Source organism: Coturnix japonica, chromosome 8 (genome assembly GCF_054131305.1).
Source record: "Coturnix japonica strain WE chromosome 8, WE-NBRP24, whole genome shotgun sequence".
Classification (NCBI taxonomy): domain Eukaryota; kingdom Metazoa; phylum Chordata; class Aves; order Galliformes; family Phasianidae; genus Coturnix; species Coturnix japonica.
Window position 1 is genome coordinate 10,118,902 of NC_140670.1, and position 11,622 is coordinate 10,130,523.

At 39.3% G+C, this 11,622-nt stretch overlaps 2 protein-coding genes across 5 annotated transcripts in view; one reads left to right on the plus strand and one right to left on the minus strand.

The window, feature by feature from the left end:
• Positions 1-1,619, minus strand: part of CTNNA3 (catenin alpha 3) — a 376,683-nt gene extending 375,064 nt beyond the window's left edge. For 2 of the 3 annotated variants that reach the window (XM_085554028.1, XM_015866262.3), the window contains exon 1: positions 1,478-1,619. In XM_085554028.1, coding sequence (XP_085410154.1) covers positions 1,478-1,502 — 25 coding nt within the window. In that variant the 5' untranslated portion in view covers positions 1,503-1,619. Of the gene's footprint in view, positions 1-1,320; positions 1,407-1,477 lie in introns of all 3 variants that reach the window. The other variant, XM_085554027.1, reaches the window with a different exon arrangement.
• Positions 1,620-5,397: 3,778 nt separating this feature from the next.
• On the plus strand, positions 5,398-10,864 carry LOC146759943 (uncharacterized). Of its 2 annotated transcripts, XM_085554031.1 has the most exons (5): positions 5,398-5,491; positions 6,939-7,047; positions 8,585-8,677; positions 9,479-9,537; positions 9,936-10,864. In XM_085554031.1, exons 2-5 carry the CDS (start codon positions 6,979-6,981, stop codon positions 10,060-10,062), a joined length of 348 nt encoding a protein of 115 aa, XP_085410157.1. In that variant the 5' UTR covers positions 5,398-5,491; positions 6,939-6,978; the 3' UTR covers positions 10,063-10,864. The 2 variants fall into 2 exon arrangements, 1 of the variants encoding a protein (XP_085410157.1); XR_014948522.1 differs by lacking the exon at positions 8,585-8,677 and having other exon boundaries at positions 9,936-10,069.
• Positions 10,865-11,622: the final 758 nt, after the last annotated feature.

The window sequence follows — 11,622 nt, forward strand, 5'->3', positions numbered from 1 at the left end:
ATTCACTGGCAGAAGGGCATTACTAGCCATTTCACTCAAAGTTCAAATATGAGACCTTTGCTGCTTGCAGCAAGAGCTTCCTGCTTTCTCTCAGCCCACCTTCCTATACTACATATCGTCTACAGTGATTAGATCTTTCCCACTGAACCATCTCAAATTTATACTGTGTTACAAATTCAATTCTTTTTTTTTTTTAAATCAGAAAAACCTCCATGAGCAGAGAATTCATCTTCCCTGTGTTTGTAGGTTTTTAAACCTTAGCACGTTGTCTAATGCAGATATTTTTACTCTTTGCTCCAGTGCTCACTCAGGCTTCTGAAATCTACAATAGTTTTTTGCCTTAGGTCAAGCCAATAAATTAGCATTAATTGAAAATCAATGGCAAATTTTGCTTTATTGTTCCTGAAAATTTAAATTATATTCTAAGGTATAGATAACCTACCTAAAGACTTTGTTATTAATTGTAGATGTTTGGGAGTTTTGTTTGTTTTCTCACAAGTATAATTCCAATGTTCTTTTTAAGCAGACAGAATAGGAAAATACACTTGCAAACAAATGCAGTGAAAATGCAAAATTTTATATTATTTTGACACCATTACCACTTCTTTAACTTACCAGACTCTTGTCAGTATCCTTTATCGTATTAGTAAAAAAAGGCTCTTGGGGTTGATCTCTGTTTCTTTGTTTTTAATAGAGACAAGTATTACAGTATTATAGAGACAAGAGGGTGGCAAGAAAAAATACGCAGGCAGTAAAAAATGATTCTGGACCTTTTCCTGACATTTCCACTTCTTAATTAAGGGGAGAAATTTTTAGATAATTTCATATCTTCCTCAAAATATGGGGGAAAAAAAAAATATATATTTTTTTTAAAATCACAGTTTGGAGGACTTTTTTACTTGTTTTTGTTTGTTTGCTGTTGTTATTTTTGTTTACTTTTGACATGCATATACCTACTCCCATAAAAACATGCCCTGTAAATACAGTACAGATCTTGACTGCAAGATTTTTTGTTAAAAGGCTGCTTTAACCTCACACTTGGTTATATTAACCTTTACAGTAGGCAATTTCAGCACTGTAGACGGGGAACTTTTACAGCACTTAGGACGTTAAGCATGTGTCACCAGATACAGTTCTTCTGTCTCCAAACATCCAGTAAAGCAACTACCTGCACTCTTCTACAAGTGCTGCAAACTTAAAATAAGAACTTGTCCTGTCAGCAGATGTGTCCAAACTGAGAATACTGAGTGCTATGGACTAAGAAAAATATTACTATGAAAAATAGTTTCCAACAGTTTGCAAGACAGTTGAGCACAGTACCTGCACTTTCTTAGATCAATGTGAAAGTAAACTGTATGCAGACACAGACCAACCAGTTAGCATTAGAAAGCCGAGCCAAAGATATTCTGCAGAAATTAGAGAAGTTTAGAATCCATTTCCTGCTAAGTCAGTAGAAAGCTAACAGCACATCACTCACCTATGCTAGAATACAAACGGTCCATATTCAGCACTAAAGCAACTGCCTATGTAATATCCTTGTGTTAGGGAGCTTCAGTGCAACTGATTTGGCTCACTATTTGGCTTCTGAAGCATCTGCAAGGGACTGCCTGACAAGCACTCTAGTGTATTTCAGGATGACTGACAGGACACAATGGCTGCTGGAATTGTGGCAGGGGGATGGGCAGCCTTAAAGCTATATACAAGAGCACAGCTACACAGATATTTAGATATTTAATAAAAAGAAAAAAAAAAGAAAGAAAAAAATTAAAAGCCTTTATTAAAATTGATTTTGAACAATTAAATGACATGAAATACTCCATTACTCATTTTTCTAGTGCTTATTTATAATTTTCAGCAAGGCTATTGTTTTCCCATACATTCTGGTCTCATGCCAGATTCTGTCTCAAGGCAGTGACTCAGACCAGCTTCTGAACTGGACAGCAGAAGGATTCATGAGGCTCTAACTGAATCTTTTGGCACCAAATTTGTTTTCTTTCTGTTGTATGTTATTCTCCACTGGCAAACAGCATAACAGCCTATCAATTTCATTAAATGCAAAGGCCCACTGCCTTCTGAAAAAAAAAGAAAAAAAAGAGGACAAGAAAAATATCTTACAACAAAGCAGAATGCATGAGTATTTGTAAAAATGATACACATGTACATGACACCTGAGGTTTCTAAGACATGAGGCACTGCTGAGAGTGTGTAATAGAATGTTTTGTTATTTGATCTTAAATTATTATATAATAATTATTTAATAGCTCTATCAGTTGGCATCATCACCATTGCAGGAATTAAATTTGTTAGCTTTTTTTGCTACTGAGTCAGTACAGTGAGAGTAAATCAGATTTTGTAAAAGCAACAAAAACAGTGACTGTATTTTTCCTTAATCCTTTAGATGATACATGAAAAAATAATTTCCAGAATGGGAAAAAAAATTTTGTTATGATGTACTAGTTGGGTTTCCAATGTAGCAGAATGAACTTCCATGGGCCAGGCCACACACCAGAATGGAGCAATATCTTCCACAGATGGGAAGGGTAAACACATTCAACTCTAGGGAAAATCCATGAAGCATGTAGCAAACTATTTCTGTACAAGGCTGTCAGGTTAATCCTTAACCACCTCAGATATTTTCATTTGTCACCATTTGCAAGAGGAAACACCTGCTAGTGCAAAGGAAGTTGAAAAGAAAGAATAGCCAGAGAACTGGAAGGTGGCAAGATTCAGAGCTGTTAATTGTATTTAATCACTGTGGGTTACTACCAGACTTAGCACATAGATACAAATTTACAGTGGAGTAACAAAAAGATGTGAGTGAAAGTGCTGAGAATGAAAACAAACTAACTAACAAACAAACAACAACAACAAAACGGGTTTACATTCTCTGGACTGCATTCTCTTTAATACATTGACCACCTTCAAACACACCTGAAAAACAACTGAAATTCCTAGGGACATAAGATTTCTACCAAATTCAACACAACTTTCAGTATAACTAAGTAGTGTCATACATCATCCCTTTAAAAACAAACCTACCAAGGAAAAAAAACCAGTATTAGCCTAGTTCTTACTGAGTACAGGAGAATCAACATGGTGAGGAATAGGTTATGATCTAATTGTATGAAAAGCTTTAGTTAATGTTTATAGAAAAAAATAATGCTTGAGATGAGAAACTCATTATATTTCAGTCAGCAAGCACCTTCCAAAATGTCTAACGACCACTGAGACTTTAAATGATGAACTTTCTCTGGATTATATTATTCTCAACACACTCTTTTCCTTGCTAAGAAGTTGTGCCTACTTTTCCTATAGTGCATTCCATCAAATCTCTTTAATGTAGAGGCTATCTTTCAATTCCACATGAGGAAACAGAATCTGAGATAAATTACTTGCTCGCAATCACACAGAATGTCAGTGGGAGAATCAGGAAGAGAATCTGGTGATACAACTGTCCATCTAACTGGAGCACCTTGCTCCCACAAACTGCAGCCAATAAACAGACTGAGAAGAGTAAATCATTTCTGAACACATCTTGTAACATAAACCTAGAGAATATAATCTCTTCTACCATATTCAGGTCAAAGTTACCCAGATACTATTATTTCTTATTCTTAGTAACATCAGCTAACACATTCTTCTCCCTTAAATATACTATCAAAATTACTGCCTTGGTTGCATGTACTCTTTCACAGGCAGTTGCCACGCAGTGACGAGTTCTAGGAGACATTCCAGCAGAGGTGTGAATCCTACAGTCTGATCAGCTGCAGAGCAGTTGGCTTTGCACTAGCATGCCAGGCTCTGTTCTTCAACCAGCAACAATCCACAAATGCATGCTATTGTCCTGAGTCTACAGCCACAGCAAGGAAATCCTCCTCCACAGAAATATCACTACAGAAACTTGCAGACCTGATGATCATCACACTATATTAGCAGCAAACTGTATAGAACTGACAGCAGAAGCAAAATAATCCTGCTTCGCTTGGAAATATTTTAACAGCCCTGTATTCATAACATTTCTTCCCAGGTACTTTTTTCCCCAAGAACTGAAGCTTTGTGTCTGAGAACTACAGTTGTAATATTTAAGATATCAAAAAAATAAATATATTTCATAAGGAAAAACAAAAAGGAAGTTGTGCAACAGGGGCAGCATCTCCTTCAAAAAGACAAGGTTTTCATTATACACTTTAGACCCACTCCAGAATCTTTTCTAAAAACTTTAAAAAAAAAATATTCTGACATGAGCCTCTGCGCTATTTTCCCTACGTGCACTTGGAGCACTGAACAAGCACCCTTCCTTGGTTAAGTAGCACACAGTTTGTACATGGATTACTATCTTGTACTGGTAACAACAGTTCTAAAAGGTTTGGCTCCAAGCCCTCCCCTTTGTTATCGCTTTTAAAGTGTTCCTATCTCTATTCAGAACCAGAGACTCTGTTTAAATAAAGTTCAAGTTGACCTTTCACTAAAAATAGAATATTGTTCAGTTCTTGTGGGGGGCGGGGGGAGAGGAAACACACCAAACATTTACCATTTTTGTTATTTGACAGTTACATACTGTAATATCTACAATGCTTTGCTTAACAGACACCCACTTCTTACTCAGTTGCAATGGTTTAAAATGCTTTTTTCTTGGTAGGGTATGGTATGGTAGGGCTGTCACATCTCAAAAAATTTTTCATTTCATACCCATGCCTCACACATCATGTTTCACTATCATATCCCATTGCAAGCAACTACTTTCAAATTAATTTAGTTTGTAATGGTGTGCACTCTGTTTTCTCCAGTGACCCAAAGAATGTATCTGTATTTGTCTGTGACAAATAATGTATCTGTTCTCCACTGCTGTCTAATGACGCAAACAAACCAACTCCAGAATTAATGCTAGTACATGTAATCACTGTTAAGAATGTATTGATTTATATACGTTTGCAGAAAGCACACCACTTGGGACATCCACAAGCGGTGTATCAACTAGTACCTACAGGGGCTTTATCTAAAATAATAGGGACAGATTGTTTAATCATTTAATCAAAGCTGTAATCCCACTGCACACCTGCAGGACTGTACAGACCTCAGACTCCAGGACACTTAGGAACTCTTCCAAGCAGGCTCCTGGCAGAGCATAGCACCTTACCAATTCAACCGGTTTCAACATAAAATCCATCTCAGAAGAGAAACACTACATAGTAGATTCACTGTTTCTTCTAAAACAGTCCCAGAAATAACAACTAAAGATTTGTCATGGTTTAATAATTTTGTAATTTTGCTATCAGTATTCCACATCATAACATCATATAAAGCATGAATAATTTTAGTGAATCTGCAACTTACAGAAGAAGACTACATACACCAGAGAACATCACAGTCAGAGATAAGTCACAGGACCTGGACGCTATATTATCTCTCTCCCAGGCTGGACTGACATCTTTCGAGTTCTGGCATTCAGGAGAGCCTGTGGGAGTCTTCACCGTGTCGCCTAGAGTTTACAGTAGGCCTCTCGGTTTCGGGACTCGTTTTCTCTCTCCTATTTTGCTTGATTCATTAGCTTAATTTCAATTATATTGTATTATATTGTGTTATACTGTATTTTGATATAGTATTTAGTAAATAAGTGTGCCTCCTTAGATCGTTGCTGCTGTTTTCTTTTCCTAATTAACTTTTCCTTTCGGCCTACGGCCCCTGTGGGGCCCGTGGCCCCCCCTGTCACGGACACAGGTAGATTTCGATTTAAACCGTGACAGATTTTGGTGGAGAATGCGGGCAAATTGAGTTGCTGTTTTTCTTCAGTTGCTCTTTTAGCTTTTAACAGAGCTATGAGGTTGGTTTTTTTCTGTTAAGGAGCTATCTTAGGTTTGCGTTTCTGCACCTGCAAGCTTGACCTTGAAAGTCCAGGCAGACTGCCAATACTCCGGGATATTTGTAAATACCGTTAAGCTCTGCTTTTTTACTTTTTTTCTCTCTATTGAAGAAAAAAAAAAAAAAAGAAAGAAAAAAAGAAAAAAAAGTTTTCTCTAGTGAAGTTGTTTTACAAGGAAAGGCAGCGCTAGTAGGGCGACCCCACATCAAGGTGCACTCATCCTTTCCCAGCCGCCACAGCAGATTCCTTTTGAATTATACTTCTTTCCACGTGTGCTCTACACATGCATGGCCGGTGCACGATATAGAGCCCAGATGGAAAACTTGCTTACAGAATGTCTAATTAAGGCATACAGAAAAAGTGTTTCCTTAACATTAATCCACTCTGTCTTAAGTCCTGTACCTAACTGGACATTCGTCAAATATTTCTGAGGCTGTACCTATACATATACATAAATAAATATATTTATATATATATTTATATATATATTATTTATATATATATTTTTATATATATTTTTATATATTTTTATATATTTTTTATATATATTTTTATATATATTTATATACATACACACACACACAAGAAATCATTGGCTGCACTCCCCCAACATCAAATTCCCTTGTGGTACACATTGGACATTCCCATTTTTGTCCATCACCCACCAAGTGCACCCAGGTCCCTGGACAAAAACAGTACCCCAGAGAGGTTTGCACTTTCCAGATGCTGGAAAGACCCAAACTGCTTTTCCTAACACGCTCTTTATGTGTACTACAGGAACCTTATCTCCCTCTACGGTACGTAGGGAGCTAGATTGGTTAGGACTATTACGATTACTAGATCCTTGAGTGTTGACCAACCAGGTGACTTCTGCTAAATGGTTCTCCCAATTTTTATATGTTCCGCCACCCATTGCTTTCAACATAGTTTTCAACAACCCATTGAATCGTTCAATCTTACCAGAAGCTGGTGCATGATAGGGAATATGGTAAATCCACTCAGTGCTATGATTTTTGGCCCAAGTAGTTACAAGGGAATTCTTGAAATGAGTCCCATTATCTGATTCAATTCTTTCCAGAGTGCCATGCCGCAACAGGATTTGCTTCTCCAACCCTAACATGGTGTTTCAGGCGGTAGCATGGGGTACTGCGCATATTTCAAGCCACCCAGTGGTTGCCTCCACCACGGTGAGTACATAACGCTTACCATTGCAAGATTGCGGCAAGGTGATATCATCAACCTGCCATGCCTCTCCATATTTATACTTCTGCCATCGCCCTTCCCCCCAAAAAGGTTTCGTCCTCTTGGCTTGTTTAATTATGGCACATGTTTCACAGTCATGAATAACTTGAGCAATAGCGTCCATAGTTAAGTCCACCCCTCGGTCTCTGGCCCACTTATATGTTGCATCCCTTCCTTGATGACCTGAAGTCTCATGGGCCCACCAAGCTAGGAATAATTCACCCTTGTTCTGCCAGTCCAAGTCTATTTGAGCCACCTCAATTTTGGCAGCTTGATCAACTTGATGGTTATTTTTACGTTCTTCAGTAGCCTTACCTTTAGGCACATGTGCACCTACATGGTGCACCTTTACAACAATGTTCCTTTTTCAGGCAGCAATGTCTTTCCACAGTTCAGCAGCCCAAATAGGTTTACCCCTTCATTGCTAGTTGTCATCTTCCCACTTCTGCAACCACCCCCATAAGGAATTTGCCACCATCCATGAATCAGTATAAAGATGAAGCATTGGCCACCTCTCCCGTTCAGCCACATTTAAAGCCAGCTGAACATCCTTTACCCCTGCAAATTGACTTGATTCTCCTCTACCTTCAGTGACCTCTGCAACTTGTTGTGTGGGGCTCCATACAGTGACTTTCCAATTGCTTTCTGCAATGCTTCCCCACAATACGACATGATCCATCTTCTATGATTCCAGGACAGCTGAGTTTTCCCATTTGAGCTCGTTGTGTAATGAAATCCACTTACTCCAAGTGGCATCAGTAACATGATGGGTGGAAGGAACCTGTCCTTTAAACATCCAGTTTATTACTGGCAAGTGAGGTGCTAGAAGAAGCTGAACCTCTGTCCCAACTTCTTCAGAAGCAACCTGAACCCCGCTCATACACAGCTAAGATCTCCTTCTCAGTTGGAGTGTAGCACAACTCAGACCCTCTTATATGCTCGACTCCAAAATCCCAGGGGTTGGCCTCGGGTCTCTCCTGAGGCTCTTTGCCACAAAGTCCAAGTGGGACCTTTCTCTCCAGCAGCAGTGTAGAGGATGTTCTTCACATCCTGTCCTGTCCATACTGGCCCCAAGGCCACGGCACAGGCTATTTCTTGTTTTACCTGCTCAAAACCTGCTGCTGCTCAGGACCCCATGAGAAATTATTCTTCTTCTGTGTCACCTGATAGAGGGGGCTCACTATGTGGCTGTAGTTCAGGACACGCATTCTCCAAAAGCCCACTACTCCCAGAAAAGATTGGGTCTCTGTCTTGTTGGTGTGCGGAGACATAGCAGTGATTTTGTCAATCACATATGCTGGGATGTGATGACACCCATCTTGCCATTTTATACCTAAGAACTGAATTTCCTGGGCAGGCCCCTTCACTTTGCTGCACTTAATGGCAAAACTAGCTTGCAAAAGAATTTGAATTATCTGTTTTCCTTTCTTGCAAACCTCTGCTGCTGTATGGCGCCACACAATATCATCAATATACTGCAAGTGCTCAGGAGCATTACCCTGTTCCAAGACAGCTTGGATCAACCCATGGCAAAGGAATGGGCTGTACTTCCACCCTCAGGATAAATGGTTCCAGGTATACTGAATACCTCTCCAGGTAAAAGCAAACTGTGGCCTACATTTTGCAGCCAATGGGATGGAAAAGAAGGCATTAGCAATGTCAATGGTGGCATACCACCTAGCTTCTTTTGACTCCAGTTCATACTGGAGTTCTAGCATGTCTGGTACAGCAGCACTTAATGGAGGTGTGACTTCATTCAGGCCACAGTAATCCACTGTCAGCCTCCATTCTCCACTGGCTTTACACACTGGCCATATGGGGCTGTTAAAGTGCCAGTGAATTTTGCTAATCACTCCCTGATTATCTAATTGGCAAATTAGCTTGTGAATGGGGAGCAATGAGTCCCTATTGGAGCGGTACTGCCGTAGGTGCACCACTTTGGTGGCAATTGGTACCTCTTGGTCTTTTACCTGGAGCAACCCCACAGCAGTGGTTGAGATGTGCCAGGCCACCTAATCCACAAAGTCCAATATACTCTATTGTCCCTTTCCCCCCCCCACCCCCCCCGGCTGGGGGCAGGGCCTCTCTATTGGTTACCTCGGCGGCTTGCGGCAACTGGAACTTTCCCCTTTTTGGAAGAGTTCACCTTGGTGGTTGTTTTGCGTTGTAATTCTTTCACTCATGCCTGAAGTGCAGAAGTGGATGAATTACACCACTTCTTCATATCCTCCCCATGATTACTCAAGAAATACAACAAAGTAGAACATACAGTCTTATTGTTGTCACTTGCTTGAATACAAGGACATCTCTTTTTATGGTTGAGATTTTCAATGATATGGGTCAGGACGAACTCATGTTGGTTTGCTTTCTCAATAGGCTATCATGGAAATCTTGGTCTCCATCATCTGGTACCACCATGGATTCATCTACATCAGGTACGTTAGCCAACTTATCAATAATATCACTTTGTGTTCCCTCCACTTTGTCTAACCTTTCCACTATTTTTTCCCCTATTTTGACAATGGCTGAAGTATAAAGCTTAACTTTGGTAGCACTTATAAATAATTCAAGTTCCTGAAGTCTACTAATTAGTTCATTCACAAGGGGTTTCCTTTCCCCTTTGCCATATACTAATGCAAGCGGACTGGCATGCTTTTCTGGAGCAGCCCTTGTAAAGTAACACCACATTTGTCGTGGAACATGGACTGTCTCAGGATCATGTAATTGTTTTGGGTCATTACAGTTGAAGTGGGAGCTGTATAGCATTTCCACTAGAGCACTTTCTCTCAAAAATTGGATACCTTTCTCTATACAGTTCATTTCTTTTTCTCAGGCTCCAAGTCCCATTTAAAGGGGAAATCTATCTTTTACCACTATCAACATCCGCTTCCAGAGAGTGTAGGATTGATCTTGGTATGTGCCAGTACCTCTGTCCACATGTGAGAATGTTGTGCTTCTGAGAAGGCTATTCTGAAGACAATGATAACCATTATTTGAAGAACCTGGATGACTGGAAAGTTCATATGACCACACAGCTTCTGTCAGATTTCCTTGAGATGCACAGTTGTACAGCCAACACAGAAAGAGAAGAACTTCATGAAAGTCATATGCGAATTGAAACACTGTCTTCCCATATCACTGATATTCAGAAAGAGTCTAGAGCATGGCGAGATACCGTGATGTCCTCTGGGATATGTAGTCTTCTTCTGTAAGTTGCACATTCAGTAAAATTATTCATGCTTCGTATGATGTTATGATGTGGAATACTGATAGCAAAATTACAAAATTATTAAACCATGACAAGATTATTTTGTCCCTTTGAATACAAAAGAAGGATTGGAAGGCGCTGTGCTCAGACTGGAGAGTATCGTGCTTGCACTGGAGGGCGCTGTGCCTGGACCGGAGAACGTTGTGCTTCTGAGAAGGCTATTCTGAAGACAATGATAACCATTATTTGAAGAACCTGGATGACTGGAAAGTTCACATGACCACACAGCTTCTGTCAGATTTCCTTGAGATGCACAGTTGTACAGCCAGCACAGTAAGAGAAGAACTTCATGAAAGTCATATGCGAATTGAAACACTGTCTTCCCATAATGCTGATATTCAGAAAGAGTCTAGAGCATGGCAAGACACCATGATGTTCTCTGGGATATGTAGTCTTCTTCTGTAAGTTGCACATTCAGTAAAATTATTCATGCTTCATATGATGTTATGATGTGAAATACTGATAGCAAAATTACAAAATTATTAAACCATGACAAGATTATTTTGTCCCTTTGAATACAAAAGAAGTTGAGGATGCAACATCATTGGAGATTCAAGGCCAGGCTGGATGAAGCCCTGAGCACCCTGGTCTAGTGAGTGGTAGCCCTGCTTAGAGCAGTGGGGCTGGAATAAAATGATCTTTGAGCTTCCCTCCAACACAATCCATTCTACGATTTTATGATTTGACCCCCATCCTCATTCTAATACAGATTACTTTGGCTAAAAATTAATCCTACAGATAACTTCTTGGTTCCAAGGCAAATTATTTTCATACTATTGACCAATTCTCAACAGGAGAGAACAGCAACAATTCATAATGAATTTTTTTTCCCCAAATGCCTGACACCAGGACTAATTCTTTGCTGTTGCAAGTATTTTTGTCTACACTGGCTCTGAACATACCTCACATTCTTAATAAGAGAAGCCCAAATGTATTTTACATAGAAAAAAAATGTCCTAACATACATAAAGTTTTCGAAACAATCCAACTACTATATTGAATGTAACAGCCCTATTTAGAAATGTCTTCTTACCTTAATATCAAATAATGGTGCTAAAATTACTGTACAAGACAATTCATACAAAGGTTATAAATGTACATTTACATAAGCCTTCATAGCACTGGAAGCAATATCCAGAGAAGTACAAAGAGGTAAACAAAACTTGAAAGAACACAATTCATTTAACACTTCACCCTTCCTCTAACAATATTCTGATTTTTTTCATAAATAGAAAACACAAAAACATCGCAC

What these genes read in the sequence shown, in the direction of transcription:
- LOC146759943 (XM_085554031.1), top strand. Translation starts at nt 6,979, where the DNA reads ATGGTGTTTCAGGCGGTAGCATGGGGTACTGCGCATATTTCAAGCCAC. An exon ending in CAGTGGTTGCCTCCACCACG is followed by an intron (nt 7,048 to 8,584) that starts GTGAGTACATAA and finishes ATATACTGCAAG; the next exon opens with TGCTCAGGAGCATTACCCTG. An exon ending in CATGGATTCATCTACATCAG is followed by an intron (nt 9,538 to 9,935) that starts GTACGTTAGCCA and finishes TCTTTTTCTCAG; the next exon opens with GCTCCAAGTCCCATTTAAAG.